The 20,772-nt window shown below is 56.0% G+C and overlaps 2 protein-coding genes across 5 annotated transcripts; one reads left to right on the forward strand and one right to left on the reverse strand.

The window, feature by feature from the left end:
- Nucleotides 1–4,790: 4,790 nt before the first annotated feature.
- Nucleotides 4,791–15,255, reverse strand: DERL2 (derlin 2). 2 transcript variants are annotated; one of them, XM_045985173.1, is made up of 7 exons: nt 15,128–15,255; nt 14,353–14,418; nt 12,302–12,375; nt 11,088–11,181; nt 9,997–10,192; nt 9,658–9,748; nt 4,791–5,283 (listed from the first exon to the last, which is right to left on the reverse strand). In XM_045985173.1, the coding sequence occupies exons 1-7, from the start codon at nt 15,218–15,220 to the stop codon at nt 5,178–5,180; spliced, it is 720 nt and encodes a 239-aa protein (XP_045841129.1). In that variant the 5' UTR covers nt 15,221–15,255; the 3' UTR covers nt 4,791–5,177. The 2 variants fall into 2 exon arrangements, with proteins under 2 accessions (XP_045841129.1, XP_045841131.1); XM_045985175.1 differs by having other exon boundaries at nt 14,353–14,415; nt 15,128–15,238.
- A 101-nt stretch (nt 15,256–15,356) lies between these two features.
- Nucleotides 15,357–20,089, forward strand: MIS12 (MIS12 kinetochore complex component). Of its 3 annotated transcripts, none has more exons than XM_045985170.1 (2): nt 15,357–15,934; nt 18,306–20,089. In XM_045985170.1, exon 2 carries the CDS (start codon nt 18,342–18,344, stop codon nt 18,960–18,962), a length of 621 nt encoding a protein of 206 aa, XP_045841126.1. In that variant the 5' UTR covers nt 15,357–15,934; nt 18,306–18,341; the 3' UTR covers nt 18,963–20,089. The 3 variants fall into 3 exon arrangements, with proteins under 3 accessions (XP_045841126.1, XP_045841127.1, XP_045841128.1); XM_045985171.1 differs by having other exon boundaries at nt 15,357–15,931; XM_045985172.1 differs by having other exon boundaries at nt 15,572–15,688.
- The last annotated feature ends 683 nt before the right edge of the window (nt 20,090–20,772 follow it).

The raw sequence follows: 20,772 nt of genomic DNA on the forward strand, positions 1-20,772 counted from the left end.
CGACCCCCGGCATGCACTGGGGCCTGCGGCGGCGAGCGCGAGGCGGGGCCGGAAGAGGCTCGGCCCTGGTGCGAGCGGAGGGAGGCTTGGAGCTGGCACCCCGCGGGATCGCGCGCCCGGGGGCTGCGCCGGCGTCTACCCTAACCTGCGATGTGCGGGGCGGCCGGGGTCGGGTCCGTCTGCGCGGGGTTCGGAAGCCAGTTCCGGCCGAGCGGCTGCTGGGACAGTTACCGGCCGCTGGGCCCCGTCGGGACGCCCCGACTGGTGTGGTGTGGCTGGTGTGGCCGTAGGCCTGGGGCCGGTTGCCCGCGTGTCTCGGGGGGTTTAGGGATAAAGGAAATTCCGAAAGGAGTTTGTACACGTTCAAGTGCTTCAGGTTCCGGGGTTGGGCTGGGGTTGCCCTGTGTCCTTAGCAAGGTGTCAGCCCCTGAGCCCCTGAGGGACGGTCACTCTGCTCCGAGGACTCCTTTCGGTGCTGAGGAAATCCAGTGATTCTCTTCTACCCTTGCTTCTGCCTCCCGCGTCACCAGACCCTCCGTGCCCGCGTGTGCTGCATCCCGACCCCAGCCCGAGGACCAGCCTCCGACACCCGGAAAGTTACCGGCCGGCTCCACGTCACAGCGCTGGTCAAGGCTGCTGGCGATCACCTGCTGTCAGGGCAGGGGCGGTCTTGTAGCATGTGCTGCTGACAATCCAGTGTTCCCAGGACAGGGGTCTGCATGAGCAGCCAGCAGGGACGGGGGTGCAGTGGCCGGCGGTGACTGGCTCTGGCTCCCCCCCCCCCCAGCAGCTTCCCTGCTCCCTCCCAGCTCCCTCCTTCCCAGCACCTTCCTTCTCTCTGAGGCAGAACTCTTCAGGGAGGGTGCCTGGCCCATGGCACACAGCCTATCAATGAAAAGATTCAAAGCTTCGGCAGGGAAGACAGGATGAAACCAGCAGATTGTCTCCTTCCAAAGCGCTCAGCAGCTGGTTTGTGGCAGAAACAGTGGCAGGAAATACTTCCAGAGAATTCTTGTTGAGCTTCCATCCCAGGATGTTTCAACCTCCTGAAGAACTTCAGGCATCCTTTGGAGTCCAGCTCGGGGGAAACGCATCCTACATGTAAACCTGTTAAAAATCCTCCTCCTTTCCTCCAGGAAAGAGATGATTTTCCTCTAGTTGCTGACAGTGTCATGATCAAAGGTGGTTGAGAATGTGCGTGCTGAGTTCACAGCCCATGCGTGTTCAGAATAAACTGAGAAAATGCCACTTCCTACCCAGAAATACCAACTTAGAAAGGCAGCTCACCCACAAAACAAAACAAACCAAAAAAAAGAAAAAAAAAAAAAAAAAAGAGGCAGCCCCAGACTGCCAAAACGGAAAGGGAAGGAACTGGTCTGTTCAGGTGGCGGTAACAAAACCACCGCAGGCTGAGGAGCAGCTGCTGCTCTCAACCCGGGAGGCCGGGAAGCACCAGCGTGGCTGCCCTGTGGCTCGTGTGGCTCATGGCCACTGCCCGCTGCCCTGTCCTCACCGCAAGGCGGGGACCAGGGGATTTCTCTGCAGCGGTTTGATAAGGCGTCCATCTGGGCGTGATGGCCGCTCCTGAAGGACTTCAACCCCTCACCAAGGTCCCACCTCCGAATACTATCACATCAACATAGGAGTTTTCACATCATGGCAATATGCAAATGTTTACTCTAAGATTATGGACCTTGTGTCTAACAGACCCACATCCGTCCTTTTTCCCCCGGCGCTTTCCAGACTAACCCCCCGGAGGGAGGCGCATGTATGTGCCCACCGATGGCGAGAGTCGGAGGGAATGTGAATGAGGAAAGTAGCTTCTGGAGGAGCCCATGGCCCATCTCTAGAAGCAGCTGCGAGCTCGTTATGCTTAAGCAGTAGCCGCCAGGCAGGTCCGGCCTCGCCAGATCTTCCCATTTTTTCAAGAAAAGCCCCAAATGAAGATTTTCGTGTGAAATCTGTCCATTGTAAATGCTGGTCCCAATTTTAACAATGGTGCAGGCAAAGTGAACCGCTGTGCTGTGGCCTTGCGGTCCGTGGAGGGGAGCACTGAAGCCTAAACTCCTGGGCAGGCACCAGCCAGTGTTGTGCATGTGCCCCCCCCCCCCCAGGTCCGGAGGCGGTCTCCAGCCGGGAAGCAGCTTCCGCACACAGCCCATCCTAAGGTAACTATTCAAAGAATGTTAGGGCCCTTCTTCCAGGAGGGGACTTATGAGACGCGGCTCATCTTTAGCTGCCCTGGGAGCGCGCACACGCACTTGGGCCCCACCCAGCTTTCAGACGCCGCGAAACCTCCAGTGCTGCACAAGTTAGCCCTGGTAGAATTAAGGACACCAGATAATAGTCTGCTGGTCGGTAAACAAAGTATCTATTCAGCACTCGTGTGCGTGGGGGGATGTGGACCTGCCCTCCTAGGGCGGACATTCTCTCGAGGGAGACAAGACTCACATCGGTGGACCAGCCAGGAGCGGAGCAAGACCACTAGTCATTCGGTGTGAGGGCGCGCCGCAGACTTGAAGCTTGATAGGGATCCAAAGAAAGACGGGGAAGGAGGCCTCAGAGTCAGGAGTTTTTTAGCGCAAGGAATGGGCCAGGCTAAGAAGAGAGCTCGGTCCCTGCTAGGGACATGCGGGGCACGCTGGATTCGGAGGCTAAGATGTCACCGCAGACTTCTGAGCGGAGAAGGGGCTTGTTTGTGTCAAGTTCAACAACGTTAATGCAAACTCAGGAAATGACACGAGCAGCTTTGGGGACGGTCTCACAGCATGCAGAACCCTGGGCGACGCCACCAGCAACACAGGGCTCACCTGCCCAAGCCCGGCTGTCTGTCGGGGAGATGGGACAGGTCCGGGGGCCCCTCCCCCAATGGCTTGGTGTCCCCTGGTTTCCATGGGCCCCAGACGGAGCGGGGGCTTCACGGCCACAACCCAGGGCTTGGTGCTCTGCTCTGTACATGGAGAGACCACACACGAGGTGGGAAAGCCAGTGGGACCCACGGGAGGGACGGAAGAAAGGACAGGTGGAAGAGAGATGCGAACGGAAATACCTAATTTAGAAAACACCAAAAAGGTGCGGAAATCCTGTCTCCCAGGAGATGGGAGGCTCACGCCCATTGCTTCCTCCGGAACGTCTACGGGATTTCTCCAACCGCAAATCCTGCCTCCACGAGGTGTGCTGTCGGTATTACGGGTAGAACCCAGCTCTGTGTGGGGGAGACCGGGCACAAAATCCCATCTACCAATTCTCACTGCAGGAGCAAACAGCCCAGTTCTGTAAGAGTCGGGGTGGGGAAGGGGCCTCTCCATCGTGGCAGGGGGCCCTCCCCACGGGTGGGGAGATCTGTGGTCGGTGCCAGCACCGCCCAGGACACGGAAGGGGATCCTTGGAATTCTCATTCTGTAACACCACTGAGCACTCAGGCCACAAATGCTGATCGGTTTTTTGTTTTACCATCATCCATATGAACGGACATCCCCTATTTAAAACCAGAGAAACCTATTTCTAGACCCTAAATAATTAAAAAAAAACCTAATTATTACATCAAAAATTAAGGTACTATATGTTGGCTAATTGAACTTAATAAAAATTTTAAAAAATAACAAAACAACAAACCCTTCTAATTAAATTCGAGCTTCCTTGAATAGAGACAAGATATGACAAAATTGTAGAATTCTGTAAGGATTGTACATTCTCAGGTTGGCATTTCAAGCTTTTTTTTTTTTTTGCCGTTGCTTAGGAAAAAAGCCATCCCATCAACAACCCCATTGCATAAAGTTGCAACACCCGCGTTCCAACTTTCTGACCAGCGGCAGGTCCAACATCAGTCTGTTTCTGTCAGTCATGCACAAGCGGTGGGAAGACGTTCATGTTTACTTTCCCCTTCACCGCACCCCTTGAAGGTCCCCACTTACTCTGAACCCTGTGTTCAGCTCTCGGAGGGGGATCTCACTCTGGAAAGGAGCTCCCACTTGCCCACAGTGCGACTGCTGGGGAAGCGGTCCACACCTCCCTCCACCCCGCTCGTGAGAACCACCAGGGCTGTCCCTCCCCTACAGGGGTCCACTTCGTCCTGTGGGTCCCCTCAGTGACTAGACCCCGTGAGCACAAACCTGCCGGGCGCCCAGGGGAATTATATTCCAGACAGGTCTTTATGGAGTCACAGACATCAGCTGTCCCTTCCTCGGGACCCTAACGTCTACCTGATGGGAAGGTAAACTGGGTGCTTGGCTTGGAAAAGGCTTTCCTTAAGCAAAATGACCCATGTGCAACCAGCCCAGGACCCACGGACTCCTGCCTAACAGGGGTCTGTTCATCTGGCCCCCAAGTGAACACCCCAGGTCTAAAACTGATCTCTCTGTGGTCTTCCAAAAGGGTGGCCATGACGTGGCTTCTCCTGCAGAGCTCTTCAAGCAGGAGCAGAGCAGAGTTGCTAGGATGCCACGGGCGCCCTGAGCCGGCCTCCTCGGTGGAGTTCCTGCTGATGCGAGAACCACCCTACTCGCCGTTTTCCCTCATCCGACAACCTGCGGTTTTGCAAAACCCAGACAGAAAGCAAGCTATGCGGACACCACCAGCCCATCTTCCTCCCGCTGAAGGTGGCCTTCTGTGCGAGTGACAGGTGTGGACAGCCACGGCGCACCGGCTATGTCCTTCCGTCCTGGAACGCCATCCTGCCGAAAGCTGTGCAGGCTGGGGACAGGCAGGCCTGGAGCTGCTGCGAGCCCAGGCCTGTGCAGCAGGGCCAGAACCCGCGTCGTCCCTTAAAAGATCACACACCAAAGCTTGCGTTCAGTGAGAGAGATGCAACTCAGTTTTATTGTGTCCTCTCTGAAACTTCCCTTTTACCCCACGGCCTCATCTAGCAAAGAAGAGGAGGAGGAGCTCTGCCTGGCACCCCAGGGGCGTGGGGCCAGAGGCTGTGGGGTATTTGTTTCTCTGGCGCACTGGCCCCGAGAGATCACACTTCCAGGGCCGGAGCGGCGAAGGGCCGCTGGCCAGCCACGCCGAGCGCATTCTGGATCCATTAGTGTACCATTCCGTAAAGTGCTTCTGGAGTCAGAACCTGCCAGGCCGTCCAAAGCCTCCACACTTTCGCAACACGAAGGATAGAAGAATCCCAATGGGCGGGTCATCGAGTCCTTGCCAGCTGGGGCTGGTGGCTGGCACCTGCTGCTTTAACCGCCGAGGCGCTGGCCTTCGCCCCAGGCGAAGCCTCCCGGCCGCTCCTCGGGCAGCGGGTTGTAATCTGGATCCTCCTCCGGCGTATCGAAAATAGCCTTCCTGAAAGACAGGCGACAGAGAGAGATGCTCAGTGCCCGAGTCACTTTGGGAAGGACCCCGGGTCCTCGCCTCAAGGACACACGCTACACCTGCCCCCTGGAACCAGTCACGCACTGAAAGGTGTTCACAGTCATGCTCGCGTTAACTCTTTACCTCCAGGATGTTACTTTTCTCTTTTTATTTTTTTTATGACAAAGAGCAACACATGTTCATTGTAGAGAAAACAGAAAAAACAAACATTCTCAATCTGCAAAAAGAATCATGGTGGGTGTTGGTATTATCCTTCCAGAACTTTCCTGTGTGATTCTACGGGAGCCAGATCACGCTATTTGTTTTATAACCTGGTTTTCACTACATTTACCATGAATGTCTCCCCACAACCAGGGTATCACCCCGTACCCACCGGGAGACGGATGGACTGAGAAAAGGGTCCATCCACGCAACGCGATAGTATCCAGCCTTGGAAAGGAAGGAGGCTCTGACCCCTGCCACACCGTGGATGAGCCCTGAGGACACGTGGCCAGACCTGTACCATACCGCGTGATCCCACGTGTGTGAGGAACCGAGAGCGGTGCCGTCCCGGCGAGGCTGGGGGCGGGGAGCGGAGCGCGGTCCTAGGGACAGAGCTCCACTTCTGCAGGATCGAGAGGTGTAAGGACGGACGGCAGGCACAGAACCACGCCAGGACGCTAAAGCTGCGACACTGCACGTCTGAGATGCGTAACGTGACACAGTCCATGTTATGTGGATCTTGTCACAACTCACAAATCATTCCAAGACAAATTACGCAGATCAAAGGATGGTCAGCATCCAAAAGACTTTTAAAATCTCGTTAGGACGGTCACTCAAGTTGTCCTTAGAGAACCATTAAAACAACATCTGCTCTTAGCATCTTTTTTTTTTTTTTTAAGGATTTTATATATTTATTTGACAGAGATCACAAGTAGGCAGAGAGGCAGGCGGGGTGGGGGGGGAAGCAGGCTCCCCACTTAGCAGAGAGCCCAATGTGGGGCTCGATCCCAGGACCCTGAGATCATGACCTGAGCCGAAGGCAAAGGCTTAACCCACTGAGCCACCCAGGCGCCCTGACATTTTGGTTCTAACTTGTTTCTAATGACACTGCCCGCAGCCGGTCCAAGCAGAATGTATCTGAAAGCTTCCATGTCATAGTGGGGTCAGAGAACGCGTCCATACCCCAGCATGAGCTCCCTGAAGTCTTACAAACTAACAACGCAAGCAAACACGCACCAGCAGAAACACAGGGCATAAAGGCAGCTCAGAAAGGAAATCAAAGGCCAATAAACATGAACGCATCCGCTTTTGTGATGATGAAAAGAAAGCATGTGCAACAGCAGGGCCGCCTCTACTTCCCTAACACGCACGGGACAGAATGCAGGTGCGCGAGCAAGGAAGTGGGGGCGTGGTGGCTCCGAGCGGGCCGGGGGCCAGGGGGACATCCCGGGGCCGCAGGGCAGCACATGTGCACGGGCCTGGTGCAGGGTGGCGAAGCCGGAGGAGGCTCGAAGAGGGCAGCCCGCCATGGGGCATGCAGGCAGCGCAGGAGGAAAACGCGTCTAAGTGGGGAGCTGGCGGCACTGGGATGAGAGGCTGGTTCCACACGCGGGGCACTAAGAAGGCAGAGAGAGTAATGACCACGGGGTCAGGTCCCTTGGCGTCAGGGAGAACAAGGAGGTGCTATGTCCGTCCGCTGGACCCACCCCAGACCGGGGAACAGACCCCTGCCACGTGCAACCCCGGAAGCGGATGGCACACAGCTGCCCTGGCCAGAAGCGGCCGGGCAGCGAGGAGCATCTCCGCGCGTCCTGGAGGACTCTGCTCCCGACGCCGGGAGGGGCAGGCAGGGCTCATCTCACAGTCACACAACCAGTCCTGTAATAGCTCCCTGGGGGACGGGGCGGCACGGACAGGGAGCCACAGGTGGGACCTTCTGGGGAGGCTAATCCTGTCCCGAGAGGAGTCTGGGGCCCACGGGCTGGTGCATGTATGGAAACCGTCGGCTGACACACCTGTGGTGCGTGTTCTGCTCTAGAGAAATCGAAGACCCCAGTCAGCATCACACACACTACAGGTACGCAGAGCGTGAAGGATACTGGCACGGACAGACGTACAAAAGGCAAGGGTAGTAAAATATTAACCACAGAACCTGTGTGGTGGGTAAATGGCACCACCATATAATTTTTCCCACTTTTCTGCGACTTTGGAAATTTTCATGATAAAATATTAGAGAAAAAAAGAGGAAAAAAACCCCACCTACAATGTATCACATGAAGTTGTCCTAGAGCTGAGCATGTCAGTAACCCCATGTTTCTAAAAAACACACACATCTGCAGCGCGTGGCAGGCCTCCCTTGCTCCGGTCGCGGTCGGGCCCCGGGACAGGGGCTGCACGAACCGCGAGCTCGTCCCGCACCCGCGCCGCGGCTTCTGCCCCCCAGTCCCCACGTGAAAGGAACAAGGGCTCTTGCAGAAACAGCCGATTCTAAGACCGCGTCAGGGAGAGCAGAGGATGAACCTGGGAGATCTTGTCTGGCCAGAAAATAACAAATTACTTGACAATAAAGAGAAAAAAAGTGATGGGCCGTGCTGACAGTAATCAGAAGCCGGTGTGAAGGGGTTCCCGTTGTCCAGATCTGGGGCCACACGAACACCGAAGCAACAATGGTAACAAGGGCCACAATTCACTCACGAGCTAGGATCAGGAGAGGGCGGCTGGCCGAGTCCGGGCGCCTTCCCCAGAACGATCACCAAGGGAACAAAGGCAGCTTCATGACCGACCTTCATCGAGTCATCGGAGTTGCTGCCGCCACTGTGACCGATGAGCACACGGATATCCTCCGCGGACAGCATGGGGAGAAGGACGCGGGGTCACTTCTCTGGCACTCCTGACCTGAAGCTAGACGTGAGGGACGCGAGACAAGCCCCGGAGGTGGGACGTACTACAGAACAGGCCGGGAGGCCACAGAAGTGTCAGTGTGCTGACGTCAAGGAGACTCTGGAGCTCTTCCAACCCGGCAGGGACCCAAGAGGCGTGACACGTCAGCGTGACACTGGGCCTGAGCGAGGCTCTCCCAGCAAGAGCGTCTCCTGGAACAACAGCCAGGAGTGGCTTAGATCTGTGGACTCAGGTTTCTCCTGATTGTGACTACATAGGGGGAATGTCCTTCTTCATGGAAAATCCACATTCATTGGGCGGGGGGGATGGGTCACAGGGGATCTGATCGACAGTTTACTTTCACACACCTAAGAAAGAAAACGTCCTTTGGAGGACTTGTAGTTTTTTGAGTCTGAAACGGTTTCCAAAATAAAATCGTAAAAAACATAGAAATGAGATAGCATCTTCCAGCTATCACCCCGGGAAAAAATACACCATCCTCCCCCCGACGGACAAGGCCGCAGGGTATAGGACGCTCCACGCGCCCGGGAGAAGCATCAGCCTGAGCACCCAGTCCCCACAGAGATCCCACTTCTGAGAGCGCGGCCTGCGCGGTCACGGACGCGCAACACCCGGGGACGCCAGCGCTGGCGCTGTCGGTAAGGGGGGGCCACGGTGCCAGTGTCCTGCCACGCAGAACCACGTAGCTGCTACAGCTCTGCAGGACATTCGTCACGGAAAAAGGATTACGACATACACCGAAAAGGAGGTTACAGTAGAACATTTTTAAAAGTTTAGCCCCCACGCAGGAAGAGAGGGAGAGCATGTGTGAAAAGGGTCGCGGTGACTGCCAGCGTTCAGCTAAGTGGGAGGGGCTCTGGAGGACCCGGCTGCTTTGCTTAACTATGTGACAGCCAACATTTTATGCAAAAACTCACATTTTTCTCCTAAATGCAGCACGTCTCAAGGACACAACTCTCTGGAGAAAGAGGTTCCACAGACCAAAGCTCCCCTCTCAGGAAAGGGAGGGGCGAGACAGAGATGGACTTTCCTGTGACCCAGCCGGTCAGCAGGCCAGCCGACAGACCCCAGTTTCCCAGGCCGCCTCATGCCTTAGCTCTCCTTCCCCTGTTCCCTGGAAGGCCAGCAGTCCCACCACCAGAAACTTCCTTGGGGTCAGTGTGGTCCGTTCTGCCGCCCAGCCTCTGAGAGCTCCGACAGCGGCTCTCCGGGAACCCAGCAGGCTCTGCCCCAGGACGTCACCCTCGGGACGCCCCAGGCTCGTGGAGCTCACTTGTGCACGAGTCTGGCACCATCTGCTCCGACCCAACCCAAATCCACCACTGCAGCCCGGGGCTCGATCTGTAAACACTGACCCGAGTGCCAGAGCGCCGGAGTGCCGGGAGCCCCTCGAGAACACAGACCACTAAGCCTGCCCCGCATCATCTGCCAAGAACGCGCAACCCGGCATCGGATACTCACAAAATAGACGGTGTTTTCAGAATTCTGATTCCACCAGGCTGATTGGGAAATACGTCTTCCAAGAAAAAATATATGTGTCCGACTGCAATGCCTAGAGTCGCCCAGAAACAAAGAACGAGGAGAGGATGAAAATTCTGACTGTAGGTGCACCTGCCAACACAAAGCCCGCACGGTTAGGAAGAAATGTCAATACGACAACTCAGAATTAAAGAACACTGTAGTCTTTGAACCTACAACCGCTACATGCCCCCGAGACAGCCGTGTGGACTGCCGGATGTGGAAACCAGGAGCGAAGTAAGCTCACACGGCAAGTGGTACAAGAAGTCGCGAGACTCTTACCCAAGAGGTCCACAATGATCGAGTTCCCCAGCAGCAAGGAAAAGCCCATGAGCACCCAGGGCAGAAAGGGGGCCTGGAAGTTGAGAAGGCCGAAGAAGTTCATGCGGACGTACGGGTTCCTCCGGCTCCACACGTAGACGAGCATGATCGTGAAGGCCTGGCCCAGGAAAACCAAGCTCACGAACAGACCGAACAGCTAGTGGACGGCGTTAAGGAAGATCTCCACATCACACATGGACAGCGAGGGGAGACAACGAGGGGCTGTGATCTAGCAGAGGCCTGAGGGGGGAAGTCTCACAGTCGTTTGTCTTTAGAGGGGAAAAAACCCTGAAAATGATTACCCAGAGCAACCACGCAAAAAATCAGCAGAGGCCAAAACATCTGGACAGTAGCTGCTTCCTATGAGGATTCTGTTTCCAGAAAGTTCTTGACTATTTGGAAAATATATTAATTCCTTGGTCAATAATTACATTAAATTTCACTCACCATTAGCAGCTTTAAGAGGTGAGTAAAACCAGCTAGATCCAAAGCATCTTGTCAGACTAGACTACATTCAAATCTAAATTATAATAATTTTATCAGTTTTGATAGCGACCAAATAAATGCCTTACCAACTGAGTTTAAATGTACACACATCGAGGGGTGCCTGGGTGGCTCAATCTGTTGAGCGTCAGACTCGGTTCTGGCTCAGGTCATGATCTTGGGGTCGTGAGATCGAGCCCCGTACTGTGGTGCACGCTGGGCGTGCAGCCTGCTTGGGATTCTCTCTCCCTCCCTCCACCCACAACAAACTTTCTTAAAAAAAGAAAAGTATATGGACGGACAATCCTGTATCTGAAGGAGTTAACAGTCACCCACCCGGGCTAAGCGGCCCTCTGGCTTAGCAGCCCTCTGGCTTGCCCACCCTGCGGCTCAGACATGCTCACAGAGAGGAGGCCATGCGATCCGCCGTGCCCGCAGCTACCGTCTGGAGGGCCGCTCCATGTGCGTGCTAAGCGTGTCCAGCGGACCGTGGAGGGCAGGTGGAGGCTTCAGAAGACAGAAGGCGTTCCTGAGCATTTTCCCGCCTTTGCATACTTGTTGAAGGATACAGTCATTAAGAATCCACCAAAAAGGAACATAAATACGAAGTCTGCCGTCCGACCTCGGAATGAGCCTTCTTCTAGCATTCGACAGTAGCGGTATCTTAAGTTCCAAGTTAAGAAAACGGTAAGCACACAAGTAGGGAAAAGGTCAAGTTTAACATACGCCTGCAGTGCGCTTGGCCGCCGGGTCAGCCGTACGCAGCCAAGCCTTTGCTTCTGCGAGTGCGTCCACGATGGGTAGCGTGGGGATGTCCCTGTTGCCCGGCATTTCAGGCGCGGGGAAGACCAGCTCCGCCTGTGGCACACACCGCTCCCCGCTGGGGAGCGAAGCCTGAGGCCACACACATGCTCACAGGGACTTATGGAACCTTTTCAAAGCTCAGTCGTCTGCCCCAAGCTCAGCCCCGCCAAGATCTGAGCCACTTTGCTCTTTCACAAGCTAACTCAGAAGATGCGCCCAGCAAGAGAAGCCTTGCCTGACCGTCTGCTTCGGCAGGCCAGGCAGACTCGGCCTTTCTATACCTCAGTTAATAAAGACGTATCATGAGGAAAAGATCTCATTATTAAAAACTTACCAGGATGGTGTATCACACAGGAATCCGTCGGGCAGGGGTCCCATCACCCCGACAAGGCCCGGTCTCCTGCATGCTGGAATGTAACTCCCCTCTCAATCCAGGCGATCAGGTACAGGAGGGATCCCCATTCAGGGGCCCAATTAGCACCTGTCCAGAGCACCCCCTCCCCCTCTTTCAACAAGCAGCATGTGCCGGCCGGGCAGACATAGGGCACTGTCTTTCCAGCCGGTAGAACCTGCAACCAAGATCCAGGGAGATCTCACGTCCTTCCGTCCCCAAGAAGCCGCTGCAGGGCTCCCAGACCTGTACCGACACTCTGGGACTTACCACTGTCCCTGGGTCCCCGCTGATACTATGCTGCAAACAGGCCTCAACGAATCCACTTCTCTCCCTTGATGGGATTTGTATGGGATTTATGGGCAGAAGTATAATCACTCTTTGGGTGAATGCTTCCCATTAGAACAAACGGGAACCAACGAACACCCTCAAAACAGGACTTTCCGACCGGCCAGTCTGTACCACAAAGGCAGCACCCGGAAATCACCGTTACGAGAGGAACACAAGCAGACTCAGTAGCTTTAACTGACACTGTATTCCCTACGCAGACCGCCAGGTTTTATGCTGACCCCACTTAATAAAGGATACAGAAAAATCATGTTAAATAAAAAATTGAATCCCACTGGACCGAAAAATAAGAAATTGGTGATTAGCCTCCATATCTGTTAGAAGAAAAAAAAATCAAGATAAGACAGATTAAGTAAAATGTGCCAGGCAACATTTCCACATTAAGACAGAAGACATTTCCTGGGGTTGCCACGGTTGAAAGGCCACAAGTCAGTGACACTGTGATCTGAACCAGAAAGTGGGGCAACATGATCTGACACTGGGTTTCTGTGCTGTCTCCAGCTGGAAGTCTGAAAGACATCACTCAGCCCCTGAGATCTGCAAGGACAACAGGACAGAACGCTTCAAACTGTCGTCGTTTTTAAAACAAAACAAAACAAAACAAAACAAAACCTAGACCATGTGGTCAGGAAAATTAAGGGGAAACTTGGATGGAGAGACGACGTTCATTAGCAGAAGAGAAGCCGATGCTTTCCTGTATACAGTGTTATAATCCAGTGGGCAGTCTTGGGAACCAGAGAGAAACTCCAGAGACCTCACATAAATAGCCAGGAAATGCTTCTGTGTTAGTCTGTAAGAAACAGCCAGAGGCGAGAGTGATTCTAGAACAAACACTCAGGTTCTAGTCTGAGTAGAACAGCCTACTCCCTATAAGTAAAGATCCAACGCTCTAATAATTAGTCTAATTGGCAGATACAATGACACTCGTTTTCTTGTTGGAAACCCTGATATGCTTTTCCCCACTCAACCCATCCACACCCACAATAAAAACAACTACTCACAATGGCAGAGAGCTTCACATTATAAAATGTTTTAGCATGATCTATAATCTCGTGGGAGCTCAGTAACCCTGTGAGACACGGGCTCGTAGTCCCAACCCCACGTCACACAGGAGGAAACGGGGATAACTGTATAGGAATAACTGCCTATACAGGGAGACTGAATCCAAGCCTGGGACACTTGGCTCCAAATGCAGGTATCTGGGGTCATCGAGAGTGTGACCCGGGCAAAACTGACCCCAGCAAGTTAACAGGAAGCAAAGCTCAGATGCAGCTTCAGCGCCCAGCAGAGGCCGGGGAGTGGTGAAGGACGAGGCAGTGACAAGAGTCCCCAGGACTGCCTCGTGCAGCACTGCATCCTTCGGCACTGGCAGCGGAGGGGATGTGATTCAGTTCTACATACGAACTGCCTCCAGGATTTGAGAGTCCCCAACTTGAGGAGAGAAGCAGCTCAGTAAGTACAAGAAGGAAGGGAGAGGCTCTGAAAGAAGTATTTCCGGAAACCCTGGGGACACAGAGCAGGGTCAGTCTGGGAAGCCACACGAGAGCTGGGGCTCGGTGGGTGTAAAGTGAAGGACCCACATTCGAGACAGACGGAGCAGCAAGTGTAGAGGAAAATTACTAACTCTTGGTCCTTCGCCCGCTCCAACCACAGGCTATCTGATCATCCCGGAGGAGGAAAACACAGCTTTCTTTGAGCATTCTAACTACTGGGAAATACTAGCTCCTACTCGGATCCAGTGAACTCGCATGTAGTTTCAGGAGCCCGTCTTTGGGCTGATGCCTGGAAGACAGAGCAGTCTGAAAGCACTAAGAGAGCTGGGTTTCTGAACTGGACCCTGGTGACAGCACCGAGCTGGTGAGCAGACGACATGGGCATCCTCTGAGGCTCTCCCTGGGCTGGTCAGCCTCCTCTCAAACTACGGTGTTAACCCTGAACCACTAATTTCCACATACGGGAAGCTGATACATCAAATCAAAACCACACAGGGATTTTTACAAACGAAATAGAGTCTTAGTATATGTGCTGCCGAAGCGAGCACGACGAAATAGAGTCTTAATTCCTGCCGTCGGTGACTGGTTTCGATGCATGACCAGGAACCCCAGACTCTCTGCGACGTTTCCTCGGTGATTCTGAGGCCCAGGATGCAGGATCCCATCTTTACTACCCCTCCCCCACAATCAGATGTTCCCGCTGAACCTGCTGATACCATATGCAAGGATCGGCTAGCAGAAAACACGAGGAAAAGCCTAACGACCGTAACACGGGGTGCGGGAAGTGACGGCCCGTACCTGAAAGTGTTTGAAGATCAACTCGGGGTTGAAGTACAGCTGAAACGGTGTGATCAACTCCAACTGCTGGAAAGGAAGAAGGGCTCCTTCAGGCAAACCCGGCCACACACGACACCGCGCCGTCCGCAGCAGAAGGCGGGGCCCGGCAGGTTCCAGCCTAGCCACTCCGGCCAGACCCCCGAAGGCCTTCATCTCGGGCGGGCAAGCCGGGAAAGGACAGTGCGCAGGTGCTGCCATTTCCGCACCCCGTCCGCCGGACACCAGACTCAGCTCTGCGCCTTGCTGCGGGGCTCCAGGCCGACCCCGGGACAGCAGGAGCAGCCGCCACGCACGTGCCCCCGCCCGGCCCCCACCCGAAGCCCCGCAGAACGGAGCCCTCGGACCCCGCGCCGTCAGGCCCGCGCTGCTCTCCGGGGCTCTTCCCTCCCGGCAGCCCGAGCTCTCCGCCCACCGCGCTGGGTCCTCGCCAAGCGGACGACCCGCTGGTCAGCGCGGCTCCTGCCCGCCCCGCCTTCCAGACCCGCTTCCCGGGTGGGCGGCTCCCACGGCCGCGCCCGCGCCGGTCCGGCTCTCCGCTCTCGGAAGCCGCCGGCAGCCCCGGTCCCGCACCCCTGCCGGGCGGCACCGCCTCCTCGGCTACCGGCACCCCGGCGAGCGCCCCGCACGCCTCCACCCGCTCCGGAGATCTGCCCCTCAGGGCTCCCCCACGCCCCGAACCCCAGCCTCCGAGGCCCCGGCCGGCGCGGCGCGGGCGAGAGGGCGGCGCGCCGCTCACCACGGCGGCGGTGGTGAGCACGCAGGCGGTGGTGTAGGCGCGGCTGACCGGCGGGATCTGCAGGTACTCCAGCCGCAGACTCTGGTACGCCATCTTCCCCACCGCCGCCGCCCCCCCACTTCCCCTTCCGCCGCACCGCCCCGGTGGCGGGAGGGACCAGAGCGCGCTGCCGCCCAATCAGCGCCGCGCACCGGCCGGCCGCCAACCGCCGCAGCCCGGGGAACGGCACGCCGGCCAATCGCGAGTGGCGCCTCCGCGGGGCCCCGCCCATCAGCCCGGCGACGTCAGGGAGAGGCGTGGAAGTCCCGGGTCCGTGCGCCAATCCGCGCCGGCCACAGCTGGCCTTCCCGCCCGGCCCCTCCGCGTCTGAGCGAGGCGGCCCCCGCCGCCGGCCAATCAGGAGCACGACGGCGTCCCGCCCGGGCCCCAGTTCGCCGAGGCCGGAATCGGGCGGCATCCGGGCAGCCAGCGGGGCAGCCTCTCCGCAGCGGCCGGCGGTGGCTTAAAGGCGGCGGCGGGAAGGCGGCGCATGGTCGGTTTCGTCGTCCTCGCCCCGCTCGGGTAAGGGCCGCGGGGCCGCATCGCCTCCTCCGAGCAGCGGGGAGGACAAGGACTGCGCTCGGCAGCATCGCCGGGCGCCCGCCGGCCGGGCCGCGCGCCGCCTTCGCCGAGCTCCCGGCATGCCGCGGGGCCGCGGGGGCCGACGGGAGCGCGTGGCGCGCCGGAAGTGGTCCCCGCCCGGCGTGGCTGCGGCGGGCATCCTGGCAGAGAGCAGGGTTGGCGTCCGGGCCTGGGGAGGCGCAGGTGGTGGTACCCTGGCGGGGGAGGCGCTAGAGGGGGAGCCGCTGGGGGTGGGGAGGTGGGGGGAGGTGCTCTGGGGAGGGGTAGCTGCTGGGGGGAGGTACCCTGGGGAGGGGGAGGTGTTGGGAGGTGTTGGGAGGTGTTGCGGGAGCTCAGAGCCGCGGGGTCGCCCGGGGCCCTCGGAGGATGCTCGGCCCCAGCGTCTTCCCTTAAAGGAGCGAGAACATGGAGGGGCGGGGGGGGAAGGTACCTCGGTCCGGCGGGCAGTGTCAGATTTGACTGGCGCGGTTCCAAGGGAGCATTTAAGGGTTTGGAGCAGGGAGCGACCATCGGGGGCGGGTAAGGGAGGACCCGAGTAAAGGCTGGGAGAGCGGGCTTTGGCAGGAGTGCCGGTGGGCGCCTCACGGAGGGAGAAGCCCGAGGAGCTCACGTGCAGGAGGTGGTGCGCAGCCTCATCGGCGACCAGAGACCCATGTTAAAATACCTTTACTTGGGGCCGCCTGCCACTCTTCCTGTGGGGTCATGAGTGACAGCCCCAGGCTGGGTGTGGAGAGGAATTAGTAAAGAGTGAAAGGTTCTGCCTGCTCCCACTGAGCCCCGCTGCGCGAATTGCTCGCCTCCCTGAGGGAGCACACCTCCAGGCAGCTTTGGCAGTCCCTCTGGGACGGAGGGCAAGACGGGACCTGTCTGAGGATCCCAAGTGTGGATTGAGCAGAATCTTTCCATTTGTGGGGCTTGATTGTGGTTGGGTGGGGATCCTCCACTCCGAGTCCGGGGTTGGTAGAAACAAGTAAGGCAGGGATTTCAGAATCTTACAGTCTGTGTTATGGACGCTTGCCATTGAAGAGTCAGTCCCTTTGAACGGTGAAAATACTCGGGTTTCCCAGAAAAGGGAAGTCATGCTGATATAAGCAGCAGGTTAGGTGGGATGAGGAGAGTGTACGTTCAGCCCTCCCTGTCCAGCCTTGTGTGGGGTACATGGATGGTTTTGGGTTTCTTTCTTTTTCTCTTTTATAAACAGTTTCTCACGACTTAATATTTTTTTAAGAGAGAGTGCCTGAGCGCCCGCAGTGTTGGGGGCGAGGGGGCAGAGGAAGGGAGAGCATCTTCAGCAGGCTCCACACCCAGCATGTGGAGCCCAGCATGGCGCTCCATCTCAGGACCCGGAGATCACGACCCGAGCTGAAGCGAAGAGTTGGGCACTCAACCGACTGAGCCACCCAAGAGCCCCGGTTCTGGTTTTCAAAAAGCAGCTCCGTAGAACAACTTCCTTCCTACCAGACTGGCAAAGAATTAGAATGCGGAACGATATCCGGTGTTGACAAAGATATGAGAATTTTTCGTGAACTGCAAGGGGGAGTGTCAGTCAGCCTACCCTGCCTCTCCCCAGATGTTCTGGAGAACTCCGCACAGTATTTAGTGAGGAGTCGTGTCTGAGTAAGCTCCGTGGCCCAGCAGTTACTTGCCGATGTGAATTACCCGCAGGTCCCCGAGGAGGCGTTGCGGGAGGGTGTTGGGTACAGCATGGGGTCTGGTAGCAGGGTGCTGACAGCAAAGCAGGTGTCGGTCACAGGGACAGGCATCCCTTCAGCTCAGTCATGATTCCGGGGTCCTGGGACCGAGCCCCGCTTGGGGCTCTCCCTTTCTCTGCCTGTCTGCCTGCTTGTGTGCACGTGCAGTCTCTCTCTCTCTCTGTGTCAAATAAATACAATCTTTAAAAAAAAAAAAAAACTACCTAAAACCTATCCAAGATGAATTAAAGGTGGATTGAAAAGGCTCCCGTTGAAACACTAGAGTGGGTTCCTACAGGCGATGAAAGATGGGAGAGGAAGATGGGACGAATGAACTCTGCGCTGTATGTCCGTGGTCCTTTAGGAGGGAGACAGAGCGGCTGGTAATGGAGGCCCGTGTATGCCGTGTTCAAGGAGTTCGAACTCAATCCTGAAGGAAGGCACAGGGGAGTGGGAGGAAGTGAAATCGGCGAGCACACGGAGAGGGGCTGGTGGAATAGCATAGAAGGCTGTGATCAGGGGCACCTGGGGAGAGGGGCCAGGTGGCTGGAGGAGTGGAGACGAAGGCCACTGTGTCTCGGCCATTGCCTAGACCCTCCGTCTGAGTGTGAAAGTGGTCCAGGACGATAGCAGAGTTCAGGAGATGGAGCCCTGGGCCAGAGTTAGTGTTAGTGAGAAGTGAGGGAAAGAACCTCAGAGAGCAAGGCTCGTGTGGTGGACGAGGAGGGCGGCGGGCAGCGGCAGGCTTCAGGACACGCCCGCTCCCTGGGTTGTGTTGCCGGCTTCCTGGCTCTTCCCAATAGGATTTGTCGCTCTTGTCAAATGATCTCTCACCCAAAAGGGTTTTTTTCTTTTTGTGTTGGCAGATTAGTCATAGAAACAGCCACGCGGAGGGAGCGAAGATGTCCGTGGACCCGATGGCCTACGAGGCCCAGTTCTTTGGCTTCACCCCGCAGACCTGCATGCTCAGAATCTACATCGCGTTTCAGGACTACCTGTTCGAAGTGATGCAGGCCGTGGAGCAGGTTATCCTGAAGAAGCTGGCCGACGCGCCGGGCTGTGAGATCAGCCCTGTCCAGATTCGCAAATGCACGGAGAAGTTTCTTGGCTTCATGAAAGGCCGTTTCGATAACCTTTTTGGCAGAATGGAGCAATTGTGTCTGCAGCTGGTCCTGCGCATCCCCCCGCATGTCCTGCTGCCGGAAGATAAGCCTCAGGAGATGCACCCTTGTTCCGAGGAAGAATTCCAGCGTCTCCAGGAAGAAATCAAACAGCTTCAAGAGAGGTATAAGACTGAAGTCGGCGCTAAGCAGGCCCTCCTTGCAGAATTAGAGGAACAAAAAATCGTTCAGGCCAAACTTAAACAGACGTTGGCTTTCTTTGATGAGCTGGACAATGCCGGCAGAGATCAGGGGACTAGTGACTTTAGAGAGAGCTTGGCGTTCCTGGTCCAGAACTCCAGAAAACTTCAGACCATCAGGGACACTGTGGAAAGGGAAAGCAAAAGAGTGAAAATATCTTAATTTCTCAGGAGGCACAGGAGCTCATCTGAAAGCAGAACAGCAAGGATTTCTGTCCTGATACTCTCATGAGCTGTCCGTGTTACGGGATTTCCTTTGTTTGCTCTTTGTCCTACCCCACACCTCCCTCTGACTTGGTCCGCTCTGCTTAGGTCGCTCTCACCGTCGGGGACTAATCTCTGGAGCGTCTTCCCTGGAGACCTCTCACCGGCGGGATGGAAGCCCTGGTCTGGTAGCAACTCGCTGGGCTCCTTGACTGCAGAGGCAGGGCTCTCCCTGGCTGGTCGGAGATGTGTGTGAAGCTGTTCCTCGGTCATGGGTCCTTCGTGACCTTGGTCCTTTCAACTTACTCTTTGCATAAGATCACTTGAGAAAAAGGTAAGGTGGGGGGCTTCGTTACGGACCAGCCACTGCCCCGCGACACATCACAGCCTGCCTGCCCTTGGCCGCGAGCGGGGCTTCCCCGGGGATGTCTGCTGATGGAGAGAAGGAAGTTGAACAGCAGTCGTGATCTTCAGTAAAGAGCAAAGAACTTCAGTTTGTTCCTGAGCTGGAGCCTCTCTGTGATGGTGAAACAATGTGACATCTGGGAGCCGAGCGGGGGATGACTGTGGACGAAGAAGAGGCAGAGCCCACCGGGGTAGAAGGGGAAGCCTGGAACAGAGCCAAGGGCAAAGCCAATGTGAACTGACCGCCGGGCATTTATTCATTTTTGTTTATGCTTCAGTGAGTTTTGGAATCTGCCCCTGGACCTAGTGTTTTTAACTTATTTATTCATGCTCCTAAGCATCAAATATTTAGTCCCCACACTAGGGAGGTTTTAGCTGTCTTGCACTTAAACTTGGTGGAGTCTCATGTTTTCTTCTGAAGTGAATCCGTGTGACACCGTGTGAGATCAGTCCGTACGTCCCCAGAGAAAGCGGGACTAGCAGTGCCCGCTCGTAGACTCTGTCCCCCGTGTCTTCCTAAAGAACGATTCAGACTGCTCCTTTCTGCGGAGAGTGACTCAGGACATTAATGTTTGCGACCAAATAGTCATAGATTTAAGGTGCCTGTGTTTACCTGGAATGTGTTTATTATGAAAGACTCTTTTTTCCAATCCTGTACATGAAATACATATATTTTAAAGGCTTTGGTTTTCGATTTTCTATTATTTTAAGTAATCTCAGGGCCCAGGGTGGGATTTGAACTCACAACCCCAAGACCAAGAGTCGCACGTTCCACCGACTAAACCAGCCAGGCTGCCCATGTTTGTGGCTTATTTAAAATCTCCTCCTGTAGAGGGGTGCCTGGGTGGCTCAGTCGGTGAAGCGTGCAGCTCGATTTCGACTCACATGATCTCAGAGTCATGGGATCGAGCCCCGCGCTGGGCTCAGCTCTCTGTGTGGAGTCTGCCTAAAGATTCTCTCTCCCCTCCGGCTCCCGTGTGCGCCCATGCACTCTCTCTCGATCTCAAGTGAGTAAATTAATTTAAAAAATCAAGTATAGAGAGTTAAGTGGAGCGTCCCCCAAAGGTATGTCCAGGTCCTGATTCCTGGAACCTGTCATTGTGCCTCACTTGGGGGAAAAGCGGTCTTTCGCAGGAATAATTAAGGATCTGGAGATGGGGGAGCATCCTGAATTACCTGGTTGGGCCCAAAATCCAGCGGCCAGTGTCTTCACTAGAGAAAGGCAGAGGGAGATTGGAGACAGAGGAGGAGGGGGCAGGGTGACCTCAGAGGCAGGTGGGAGCACCTCTCTGGGGACTGATGGCCCTGTTTGGGACCTCTGGCCTCCGGGGCAGGGAGGAGCGCATTTCTGTTCTCTCAACTCA

The sequence above is a fragment of the Meles meles genome, chromosome 18 (genome assembly GCF_922984935.1).
Source record: "Meles meles chromosome 18, mMelMel3.1 paternal haplotype, whole genome shotgun sequence".
In the NCBI taxonomy this organism is placed as follows: domain Eukaryota; kingdom Metazoa; phylum Chordata; class Mammalia; order Carnivora; family Mustelidae; genus Meles; species Meles meles.

Coding starts and splice junctions, on each gene's coding strand:
- DERL2 (XM_045985173.1), bottom strand. CDS start 15,220: ATGGCGTACCAGAGTCTGCGGCTGGAGTACCTGCAGATCCCGCCGGTC. Junction 14,419..15,127: donor TGCTCACCACCGCCGCCGTG/GTGAGCGGCGCG, acceptor CTTCCTTTCCAG/CAGTTGGAGTTGATCACACC. Junction 12,376..14,352: donor TGATCTTCAAACACTTTCAG/GTACGGGCCGTC, acceptor TTCTTCTAACAG/ATATGGAGGCTAATCACCAA.
- MIS12 (XM_045985170.1), top strand. CDS start 18,342: ATGTCCGTGGACCCGATGGCCTACGAGGCCCAGTTCTTTGGCTTCACC.